Source organism: Pelobates fuscus, chromosome 10 (genome assembly GCF_036172605.1).
Source record: "Pelobates fuscus isolate aPelFus1 chromosome 10, aPelFus1.pri, whole genome shotgun sequence".
Taxonomy (NCBI): Eukaryota; Metazoa; Chordata; class Amphibia; order Anura; family Pelobatidae; genus Pelobates; species Pelobates fuscus.
Genome location: NC_086326.1, coordinates 11,347,011 through 11,360,290, shown reverse-complemented (window position 1 = coordinate 11,360,290; position 13,280 = coordinate 11,347,011). Strand labels below are relative to the sequence as shown.

Sequence of the window (13,280 nt, the reverse complement as noted above, 5' to 3'; positions counted from 1 at the left end):
CCGAACATTACACGCGGCCATGCGACCTGAACAGGGAATATTATACTTACCATTCGGCCTGGCGAACAGCTCCCTCTACTTGTTCACGCGGGATGAAATCCATTCAGCAGTTTATGGATTCAAAATAATAATGAAATGTGACGTCACACCTGCCCTTAAAGTGACCACGTCTTCCAGGCAACCCCATATTCTATCAGTTTGGAGTCGCAAAGATGGCGTGGACCACTCAGAAAGTATGTTAGTCTATATAAAGTTAATGTGGGTCCTTGTTCATTTTTCTATCATGGTTTTTGCCTTGATACTTTAATATAAAGAGGAATCCAGATAGCACTCTCAGGACTGGTAAATCAAATAAAACTTAAATCGACGAAATAAAAAATAATCGACGTTTCAGTCTGTTAAACACAGACTTTCATCAGGACTAACAAATACAGTATAGTGACTCACATATATACCCAAATACACATAAACAATCAACTTACCCACCACCGGACTAATTGCCTCTCCCTGTCAGCCCGGTCCGGATTATATTCAGCCGACGTCAGTGCGTGCGTCCACAACATCATTACGCAGCGCCGGCGTCATTACCTCACCACACGAGCAGCCGATCGGCGGCATCATAGTGAGGTTGTTGCTATGGAGAGAATCTCCATAGCAACCTATATCTAAAACAACGCACAAAGGCTAGGAATCGGAACAAATCAACATATATCTAATTAAATCATAATAAAGGCAGTTATACACCATATAATTGACAATACCATCCAGTGAGAAAAGGAAAACTCAAATAGGAGCCCACACTAGGCATTAATTCATGGAAGATAAATTAGCTATGAATAGTGTACACCTTGAGGAAAAGGACCCAGTTAAATAATGAGTAATTGAAAAAAAATCCTAGCTGTGTTAGCTATATGGTAATAAGCATATTTAAAAAAAAATCTAACGAAACTGTTTAAGACCAAAAAAAGGAAATATTAATAATCGATCTAGCTTATATAAAAGGGTCCCCCAAGGGAATAATACTATTGCCAATATGTTTCAAATAACCCTTCTATTATTGTATAGGGTATAGCGCAAAGAAGCATGCAATTATAAAGAAACATATAATACTAAGAAAATGCCACAGAATGTACCAAAAAAAAACATAATATACATAGCGAGGAGGAATAAACCTATTGCCATCATCTATGAGGCGTAATGAGTGAATGCCTTTCCCACTGGGTGGGCATTATTCACCCAACTTCATATAATCCGGTCTCCTAGGTATAACACCTCTTAAATACAGTACTCTCTATATCGTGTTGTCAACTCAAGCATGACGTAATCTAAGATAATAAACCATCCTAATCTGGTGCAAATAATAGGTCTGTAGGTTAATGAGATCATTCCGCACTTAGGAGATAATCATGTGTTGGATATAGCGTCACAGTCAGGTACAGATATGGTGACTCCACCCAAAAAGGTAGGCACCAACCCCCTCATCCTGTGTGATATATATCTATATCCAACCACGAACCGATACTTTAATATATGTATTGACCTCGGCTTGTATTTGACTTTCTGATAACAGAAACATGTTAATTCCTTTTTATTTAGATCTTCTGGAGAGGCTGTCCTCAACACACAGATCCCTGACGTCATCACTGAATGGAAGACCAAGATGTTCTGCATGGGCGACAGTGGACTTGGCCTGTCTCCACCAGTCTCCATAAAAACATTCCAGTCAATTTTCCTTGAACCTATTCTCCCAACCTCCATAGTCAGAGGAGAAACTTGCGTTTTGAGAGCTCTGATATTTAACTACCTGGATGATACAACAATGGTACGTACAGGAAACACATAAAACATGCCTTTAACCATCTAACAATCAGCCTGTTTTATTGCATTAGAAAAGATGGGCTATTCTAACACTTGAATTTATTTTATGTATGACAGCACATGCTTTTTTTTTTATAGACTTTTTATATGCTACTGATATATCTCATTTAATTTACAAAATAGACTACAAGGGAGAAGAGAACAATGTCTCAGTTTTTATGGTAACACACGTGAGGCCAGTGGAGTGGATTCTTGGTTGTGCAAATTCCTTGTGACAGTTAGCCAATACCCTGACTCCACCAGCCAATGTCAAACCAATAAAAACTGCTTTTCAAGCGAGCCGTAGCTAAGTCGGTAAAGATTTTCATGCAAGGGTAAGAGAGGTCTAGTGTGTCAATATTTGGTGATGCATTGGAGAGCAATGGGGAGATTGTCAGTTTGACCATGCCCTGCTCGGGACTAGTCTGTAATCTAAGTTGGTCTTGGTATTGTCTACAAAAAACTATAATATCTAATATTTGTGGCAGTCTAAAACGTGTTGTATACCTGCACTGTTTCTGCCAAGCAGCAACCTGGTGTCACATCTAATCGAATTCAATGATTAACTAATAATAAATCAGTTATTCTGTATTATTATTATTAGTGTATATGATGTGCCAGCATATTCCACAATGCCGTACAATTGGGGAAAGCAGACAGTGCAGTACATACAACCCTGAACTGAGATCTCGAATTTACAGTTCATTTAGACTAAGTGCTTTGCTAGATAGTTTGTGATATTACTTTTAATGATAACATCGAGAGCAGTGCTATCATTGCTCCCTAAACAGGAACAAGTTTAAAAATAATGCCATTACAAAACCCATTCTTACAAGAAAACCATGGTGCCTGATTCTTATAGCTATAATTTAATGAATACACCAGATACTATAAATAGGTAATGGCCAAGCTTATCAGAGTAGGGTGACTACTGTTTACTAAGACATTAAACCTTCATAAACTGAGAGGGTATCTTACATGTGTGGTCAAAGAGAGATGAAACAGTGTCACAAAATATTTCATATTCTCAAACCTTTTGGCTCTACCCCCATTTCTATACTAGAATGGTGGAGGAAAATATCCAAAAAGAAAGATGCATTATGGTCAAGTTGAGGCCAATGTCTTATGCAACTCAATCTTTGCTTTTGTGCGACACAACGCTCTTGTAGCATGCTGATCACAAAATGTTCTTATCTTGCTTCTCTCTCAAGTTATGCAAAACATGTCACTCTTTGCCTCTGGCACAGAAATATCATTCACAGGACAGAATGTTCTATCATGTTCCTTGCTTGACAACCAAGCACACAACGGTGACTCTGCTGCCCAGTCCCGTCACAGATTCCCTGTTCGTTATTGTTATGCCAGAGAATGTAGTCAATAACACCTGAAGTTTGTGGCACTAAAAGATTCCTTTGGAAATAAAAGTTGGAAGTAATAATTGAAGGGATAGCGGAAAATGTTGCCATGTCTTACGTGACATTTTGTAGTATTTAAATTAACTTCTTCATCCACTTTTTCTTCATTTTCCCAGATTAAATCAACAGCATTGGCCTCACCTCAGATGGAGATTATTCCGTGTGAGAACTGCAGTTACATCCAATGCCTGGCTCCTCACGAGACCAAGATTTTTACCTGGAATGTAAGACCACTAAACATCGGTAAACAAACCCTTCATAACTCCCCTGTTTATACAATACACACATTACCAGTAACTGCTATTTAGCTGCAGGCAACTACACATATTTTTATATACACCAAGATCAGCAGAGGGTAATGGGGCAGTAACCTATGTCATCATCGCAGGATGACATACGCACAGTATTGACTTAGTGACCCTTTTATTTACCATTCTATATGTTGGCTGACAGAGGCGGCTCTCTAATTAGGCGGTTTAGGCGGCCGCCTAAGGCCTCGCGCTGGCGGGGGCCTCGCGGCCGCCTAAACCGCCTGTTGGCAGAGTGTGTCAGGTCCTCGGTCAGTGACCGAGGACCTGACACCAGGAGGGGGCCCGGCGGCTTGCCCGGTATGCCGCCGGGTGCGAGGCCCCTCCTGGTTGCCCGGCCAGCCACCGCAGACACTGGTCTGCAGCTCCGCAGTGTGCAGAGCTGCAGACCATGTGACTCGCGAGAATTGGCCAATCAGAGCGTTGCCGCGGGTTACCACGGCAACGCTCTGAAATCTCGCGAGATTACACGGTCTGCAGCTCTGAGGAGCTGCAGACCGGAAGCAGTGGCCACCGGACCACCAGGGAGCCCACTGGACCACCAGGGAAAGGTAGGCTCTCCCTCCCCATCATCCCCCACCCCCCTCAGGTTCACCCCCACCACCCTCAGGCTCACCCCCACCACCCTCAGCCTCACCCCCACTACCACCACCACCCTCAGCCTCACCCCCACCACCCCTCCCCACCCTCACCATCACCCCCACCACCCTCAGGCTCACCCCCCACCACCACCATCACCCCCACCACCCTCAGCTTCACCCCCCACCACCATCACCCCCACCACCCTCAGCCTCACCCCCACCACCCCTCACCACCCTCACCATCACCCCCACCACCCTCAGCCTCACCCCCCACCACCACCATCACCCCCACCACCCTCAGCTTCACCCCCCACCACCATCACCCCCACCACCCCTCCCCACCCTCACCATCACCCCCACCACCCTCAGGCTCACCCCCCACCACCACCATCACCCCCACCACCCTCAGCTTCACCCCCCACCAGGGGAGAAGTAGACCTAAATTGGTCAAACAGGGAAAGGCGCCCCCTAGTGCACAGCTATACATATGTACAGTGAATCATAAAACGTAACCTTTAATGGTGGCTGTTGTAAAAAAAAAACCCTTGTGGAGAGTTTAGGGAAAAAGAAAACGAAAAATAATAATAAACTTAAAATAGGAGGATAGATGTCTGGATGGGGATAGATATCCTAGAGGGTGTTGCCCACAGGATGTAAAGCTCAGTACAGCTACAAATCCCTGCAACCTGTATATGCTGTCTCACAGAGGCAATCCTTCAAGGGATTGCATGATATAGAGAATGGAGAGATTAAACCAACCCTGTAGTCACTATGTATAGTCCCAGTGTGGTACTTGTTTGCAACAGTGAAAATATTTACACATGGGAAATCCTGTAACAGGAAAATAGTGACAAGGGCGGTTTTGTCCACTAAGTAGTCAAGAACTGGTCAAAGTTTAGCAACTCGATAGATACACTTGTTTCAATCTGTGCACTATCTACTGCATTACTATTGCTGGAGGACGGAGGCACAAAAAATGGGAGGAGAACACCTCAGATCTAGTAGTCAGTTCCACACACAGTTCAGCAAGCGTGGAAGATGACGAGATCTGACAAGAAATAAACCAAACACACTTTTCCCCCCACGATTCCCCTTTCCCTTTGTCCAAATCCTATTGAGATCCAATGCCCAGAAACACTGACTAAAAAGTCTCCCAGAGAGACTCTACAGGTCGGTTTACCAGACTTAAACTACCCTCCTACTGCTACCTAACACGTGTTTCGGCGCTGCAAAACGCGCCTTCGTCTGAGGCTAAACAGTGGGTCAAAGCACTGGGAGCTCCTTAAATAGCCCACTATGTTTGATTTATGCTGGGTATGTGAGCGCATCGTTCGCGCCAAAACTGGTCGAACAGAGATAAGCCCCGCCCCTAGTGACAGTTCCACTTCTGATTGGATGTCTGGATCGTGCGTCTGTTAACCATGTACTCGCTGAAATCTGGCCGTTGGATTAGACACAGCGAAAAACAGACGAGTAATTGCAGGCTATGTAGAGATCCCTATCTAACATAAGGACAGAAATCCACCTTATGAAACTTGTGAAAACATTAGATTTAGGACATAGTCACGATAGTACCTGGTCCTAATTGGTAGTGAATGGATTTGAGTTCAAATAGTCCCTAAATGGGGATCCTTTCTTCAAAGTGACCAAGGTCATTACATACAAAGATGTGGATCAATGTCTGACTAATTGTTAGGCATAGGGACTAACTCTTAAGTTTTTTTGTAGATATGATTACATTATCGGATGAAGAAGGGATTCACAAAAAGAGGGGGATGGGGCATAATAGTTCATATTTTAAGAGGCTTGGTGGTTGCACACACAATAAGCAAATATTTATTTAAGTGCCCACTAATACGGTATCATGCTGACAATATAGTAGTGGCCCTACGGTAAGGGGGCTACTATCTTATGCCAATAGGTGGGTATTACTCCTTCAGTTTAACCCAGAAAATGTATGTGGGGTTTGGAGATTTACCCAAGCTTTGACTGAGAATAAGTGAATTAAAAATACATTAATATATACAGTCTGAGTGAATGATGTGTACATACATAAAAGTGATTACAAAAATAAGTTTTCCGGGCGCTATTGTTTATCAATAAAGGGGGTAAACGTAAACCCCTCATTTAAACCATTGGGGGCCAATGATTTGAACTTGTAGATCCAATAACACTCTCTTTTGAGGAGAGTGTGGTCCAGGTCACCTCCTCTGCGTCCTAGGGTCACCTTTTCTATCCCTGCGAACCTAACACCTCCTGGATCCCCGTGGTGTTGATTTCTTATATGTCTCGCTACAGGGGTGTCCCTCTGGTTCCTGACTGAGTGTACATGCTCCATGATACGTCTTTTAAAGGGGCGAATCGTTTTGCCCACGTATCTGAGCCCACACGTACACGTCAGGAGGTATATAAGGCCCTTGGTACTGCAGTTAAAAAACTGCTTGATATTACAGACCACTTGGTCACATGAGTCTGTAAGGTGCTTGGAGTCCTTCTGTATGTACTGACACGCCACGCACTTGCCACACTTGTATGTACCTTGCACAGATAGCCAGTTGTGGCAGGGTTTTGTGGACGAAAAATGACTGGGTACCAATGATTCCTTTAAATTTTTACCCCTACGTGCTGTGAGGGATACATAAGGGGTCACCGTCCCCTTAAGGTGGGGGTCTTGGGATAGAAGTGGCCAGAATCTGCTCATTATCTTCTTCGCTTGATCCCAACCTGAGTCAAAGTTCACAATGCACCGGGTAGGTGCTTGTTCTGTGGGGGTTGGTTTATCCTTGAGGAGTTCCAATCTATCGCTGTGTAGCGCTCTTTGATAGGCTTGTTTTAAACAGCGATTAGGATATCCTCGCTCTTTAAATCTTGCCTTGAGTGACTTAGCTTGGGTGATAAAGTCCTCTTCACTCGAGCAGTTTCTCCTCAAACGGAGGTATTGTCCAATGGGGATACCTCTCTTGAGAGTAGTCGGGTGATGGCTTTCCCACCTCAACATTGTATTAGTGGAGGTGGGTTTCCTGAACAGGGTTGTCTTTATGGTCTGTTCAGGGGAGACACTAAACGTACAGTCAAGGAAGTTGATGGATGACCCCCCTATTTCCATCGTGAACTTTAAATTCAGGTCGTTCAGGTTCAGACTCTCTACAAAGGACATGAAGCATTCCTTTGTACCCGTCCAGACCACCAAGACATCATCTATAAACCTTTTCCACATAAAGATGTGCTCAGTGTATTTGATATTACTACCGGAAAAGACCACATTCTCCTCCCACCAGCCCAGGTGCAGGTTAGCGTACGATGGCGCACAAGATGTACCCATGGCTGTACCCTGCACCTGGTGGTAGTACTGGCCATCAAACAAAAAGAAATTGTGGGTCAGGACAAATTGTAATAAGTCCAATACAAAGGAAGTGTGTTGTTGGTGTACAGGCCCTCGTGTTTCTAAATGGTGTTTGATGTGTCTCAATCCAAGAGAGTGTGGAATGGACGAGTACAATGCCTCTACGTCAAGGCTACACAGAATGGCATCTCTTGGTAGGTTGGTGGAGGCTAAGCACTTCAAAGAGGGACACCCCTGTAGCGAGACATATAAGAAATCAACACCACGGGGATCCAGGAGGTGTTAGGTTCGCAGGGATAGAAAAGGTGACCCTAGGACGCAGAGGAGGTGACCTGGACCACACTCTCCTCAAAAGAGAGTGTTATTGGATCTACAAGTTCAAATCATTGGCCCCCAATGGTTTAAATGAGGGGTTTACGTTTACCCCCTTTATTGATAAACAATAGCGCCCGGAAAACTTATTTTTGTAATCACTTTTATGTATGTACACATCATTCACTCAGACTGTATATATTAATGTATTTTTAATTCACTTATTCTCAGTCAAAGCTTGGGTAAATCTCCAAACCCCACATACATTTTCTGGGTTAAACTGAAGGAGTAATACCCACCTATTGGCATAAGATAGTAGCCCCCTTACCGTAGGGCCACTACTATATTGTCAGCATGATACCGTATTAGTGGGCACTTAAATAAATATTTGCTTATTGTGTGTGCAACCACCAAGCCTCTTAAAATATGAACTATTATGCCCCATCCCCCTCTTTTTGTGAATCCCTTCTTCATCCGATAATGTAATCATATCTACAAAAAAACTTAAGAGTTAGTCCCTATGCCTAACAATTAGTCAGACATTGATCCACATCTTTGTATGTAATGACCTTGGTCACTTTGAAGAAAGGATCCCCATTTAGGGACTATTTGAACTCAAATCCATTCACTACCAATTAGGACCAGGTACTATCGTGACTATGTCCTAAATCTAATGTTTTCACAAGTTTCATAAGGTGGATTTCTGTCCTTATGTTAGATAGGGATCTCTACATAGCCTGCAATTACTCGTCTGTTTTTCGCTGTGTCTAATCCAACGGCCAGATGATTTCAGCGAGTACATGGTTAACAGACGCACGATCCAGACATCCAATCAGAAGTGGAACTGTCACTAGGGGCGGGGCTTATCTCTGTTCGACCAGTTTTGGCGCGAACGATGCGCTCACATACCCAGCATAAATCAAACATAGTGGGCTATTTAAGGAGCTCCCAGTGCTTTGACCCACTGTTTAGCCTCAGACGAAGGCGCGTTTTGCAGCGCCGAAACACGTGTTAGGTAGCAGTAGGAGGGTAGTTTAAGTCTGGTAAACCGACCTGTAGAGTCTCTCTGGGAGACTTTTTAGTCAGTGTTTCTGGGCATTGGATCTCAATAGGATTTGGACAAAGGGAAAGGGGAATCGTGGGGGGAAAAGTGTGTTTGGTTTATTTCTTGTCAGATCTCGTCATCTTCCACGCTTGCTGAACTGTGTGTGGAACTGACTACTAGATCTGAGGTGTTCTCCTCCCATTTTTTGTGCCTCCGTCCTCCAGCAATAGTAATGCAGTAGATAGTGCACAGATTGAAACAAGTGTATCTATCGAGTTGCTAAACTTTGACCAGTTCTTGACTACTTAGTGGACAAAACCGCCCTTGTCACTATTTTCCTGTTACAGGATTTCCCATGTGTAAATATTTTCACTGTTGCAAACAAGTACCACACTGGGACTATACATAGTGACTACAGGGTTGGTTTAATCTCTCCATTCTCTATATCATGCAATCCCTTGAAGGATTGCCTCTGTGAGACAGCATATACAGGTTGCAGGGATTTGTAGCTGTACTGAGCTTTACATCCTGTGGGCAACACCCTCTAGGATATCTATCCCCATCCAGACATCTATCCTCCTATTTTAAGTTTATTATTATTTTTCGTTTTCTTTTTCCCTAAACTCTCCACAAGGGTTTTTTTTACAACAGCCACCATTAAAGGTTACGTTTTATGATTCACTGTACATATGTATAGCTGTGCACTAGGGGGCGCCTTTCCCTGTTTGACCAATTTAGGTCTACTTCTCCACTAACACAAGTATGTGAGGGTTACCCCCTGTCTTGGTTGCCCCCAGACACACACCCAGTTGTTTCCCCTTTCTTTGGGTATCCAACTACTCCATTCACCCCCCACCACCATCACCCCCACCACCCTCAGCCTCACCCCCACCACCCCTCCCCACCATCACCCCCACCACCCTCAGCCTCACCCCCCACCACCACCATCACCCCCACCACCCTCAGCCTCACCCCCCACCACCACCATCACCCCCACCACCCTCAGCTTCACCCCCCACCACCATCACCCCCACCACCCTCAGCCTCACCCCCCACCACCACCATCACCCCCACCACCCTCAGCCTCACCCCCACCACCATCACCCCCAACCACCCTCAGCCTCACCACCCACCACCATCACCCCCACCATCCTCAGCCTCACCACCCACCACCACCATCACCCCCCACCACCCTCAGCCTCACCCCCACCACCACCATCACCCCCACCACCCTCAGCTTCACCCCCCACCACCATCACCCCCACCATCCTCAGCCTCACCACCCACCACCACCATCACCCCCCACCACCCTCAGCCTCACTCCCCACCACCATCACCCTCAGATTCACCCCCCACCCCCACCACCCTCAGCCTCCCCACCCTCACCATCACCCCCCACCACCCTCACCATCACCCCCCACCACCCTCACCCCCCACCACCCTCACCATCACCCCCCACCACCCTCAGCCTCACCCCCACCACCATCACCACCCTCAGCCTCACCACCATCACCCCCCACCACCCTCACCATCACCCCTCCACACCATCACCCCTCCCCACCCTCAGCTTCACCCCCCACCACCATCACCCCCCACCATCCTCAGCCTCACCACCCACCACCACCATCACCTCCCACCACCCTCAGCCTCACTCCCCACCACCATCACCCTCAGATTCACCCCCCACCCCCACCACCCTCAGCATCACCCCTCCCCACCCTCACCATCACCCCCCACCACCCTCACCATCACCCCCCACCACCCTCAGCCTCACCCCCACCACCATCACCCACCATCACCACCCTCAGCCTCACCACCATCACCCCCCACCACCCTCACCATCACCCCTCCCCACCCTCACTCCCACCACCCTCAGCTTCACCCCCTCCCCACCCTCACTCCCACCACCCTCAGCCTCACCCCCACCACCATCACCCACCATCACCACCCTCAGCCTCACCACCATCACCCCCCACCACCCTCAGCTTCACCCCCACCACCATCACCCACCATCACCACCCTCAGCCTCACCACCATCACCTTCCACCACCCTCAGCTTCACCCCCACCACCATCACCCCTCCCCACCCTCAGCCTCACCCCCACCACCCTCAGCATCACCCCCCTCACCCCCCTCAGCATCACCACCCTCAGCATCGCCCCTCACCACCCTCAGCATCGCCCCTCACCACCCTCAGCATCGCCCCTCACCACCCTCAGCATTACCCCCCACCACCCTCATCATCACCACCCTCAGCATAACCCTCCGTCACCACCCTCAGCCTACCCCACTCTCACATTACCCCCCCCACTCTCACATTACCCCCCCCACTCTCACATTAGCCCCCCCACTCTCACATTAGCCCCCCACCCTCACATTAGCCCCCCACCCTCACATTAGCCCCCCACCCTCACATTACCCCCTCTCACTCTCGCATTACCCCCTCTCACTCTCGCATTACCCCCTCTCACTCTCGCATTACCCCCTCTCACTCTCGCATTACCCCCTCTCACTCTCGCATTACCCCCTCTCACTCTCGCATTACCCCCTCTCACTCTCGCATTACCTCCTCTCACTCTCGCATTACCTCCTCTCACATTACCATCACCCCCCTGCTCCCTTTCACCATCACCCCCCGCTCCCTCTCACCATCACACCCCCCGCTCCCTCTCACCATCACACCCCCCGCTCCCTCTCACCATCACACCCCCCGCTCCCTCTCACCATCACACCCCCCGCTCCCTCTCACCATCAGCTACCCCATACACATAGGGTCTCAGACAAAAACGCAAACATGCTCACAGAGACATACATTCGCACACACAAGGATACTCTCTGTCAGACACACTCTCAGGCACATACACAGGTAGACAGTGCATCAATGTGTATATGTGACACTTTTTTGTTAGTGGGGCCTCATGTTTGTGTTTCGCCTAAGGCCTCATAAAGTCTAGAGCCGCCTCTGTTGGCTGACCCTTATATAATCCCTAAGCACTACATTCTAAATATCGAACCCCTAATTACAATCCATACATTATTATATACTGTCTGCCTCATATTGTTACGGCACAGCTTGAGCCCTGCAGACAGCGAGGTGTGCCATGCTGTCCACCAGGGGGCTTCAGTATCTGTCTGCCTTATTCTGCTTCCTGACTCCTTGCCTGGATTAAGCAGCATTGATCCACCTGCAGCCCTTTTCCAATTAGGGTCAGCTGCATCTAATTAGCCGGCTGTAAAAGCCAGGCCTGCCTGAAAGCTAGTATCTGGTTATTTGGACCTGTTTGGTGTTTCCTGTTGGATCTCTGCTTCGCTGCTGACTGATTTCCTGGATTCTGATCTCTGTCTGCTTTACCGACTCCGCTACTCCGCTGCCAGCCCTGACTTCTGCTTCTCGTCTGACCCTGCCTTTGGATTTCCCCTTAATCTGTACTGCGCTTCTGGTTTTTGCCTCCTTCCTGTGCCATCTCCTGCAACTGGGCTCCAACTCCTGTTACACATATTTAACCCACAAACACTGCATCCTAAATACAGTCTGCCTGTAATACAACCCCCGACACAGCATTCTATAGACTGACTGTAATACAACCCCAGACACTGCATTCTATAGGCTGACTGTGATACAACCCCAGACACTGCATTCTATATACTGACTGTAATACAACCCCAGACACTGCATTCTATATACTGACTGTAATACAACCCCAGACACTGCATTCTATATACTGACTGTAATACAACCCCAGACACTGCATTCTATATACTGACTGTAATACAACCCCAGACACTGCATTCTATATACTGACTGTAATACAACCCCAGACACTGCATTCTATATACTGACTGTAATACAACCCCAGACACTGCATTCTATATACTGACTGTAATACAACCCCAGACACTGCATTCTATATACTGACTGTGATACAACCCCAGACACTGCATTCTATATACTGACTGTAATACAACCCCAGACACTGCATTCTATAGGCTGACTGTGATACAACCCCAGACACTGCATTCTATAGGCTGACTGTGATACAACCCCAGACACTGCATTCTATATACTGACTGTGATACAACCCCAGACACTGCATTCTATATACTGACTGTAATACAACCCCAGACACTGCATTCTATATACTGACTGTAATACAACCCCAGACACTGCATTCTATATACTGACTGTAATACAACCCCAGACACTGCATTCTATATACTGACTGTAATACAACCCCAGACACTGCATTCAATATACTGACTGTAATACAACCCCAGGCACTGCATTCTATATACTGACTGTAATACAACCCCAGGCACTGCATTCTATCTACTGACTGTAATACAACCCCAGGCACTGCATTCTATATACTGACTGTAATATAACCCCAGACACTGCTGTAGCGAAAGCCACTTCGCCAC

The 13,280-nt window shown here is 47.0% G+C and overlaps 1 protein-coding gene across 1 annotated transcript in view; it reads left to right on the top strand.

Annotated features, from left to right (window-relative positions):
• Nucleotides 1–13,280, top strand: part of LOC134575354 (alpha-2-macroglobulin-like protein 1) — a 134,167-nt gene that overhangs the window by 50,622 nt on the left and 70,265 nt on the right. Inside the window, exons 19-20 of the mRNA XM_063434635.1 lie at nt 1,597–1,822; nt 3,389–3,515. Of these exons, the coding sequence (XP_063290705.1) occupies nt 1,597–1,822; nt 3,389–3,515 (353 nt within the window). The remainder of the gene's footprint in view (nt 1–1,596; nt 1,823–3,388; nt 3,516–13,280) is intronic.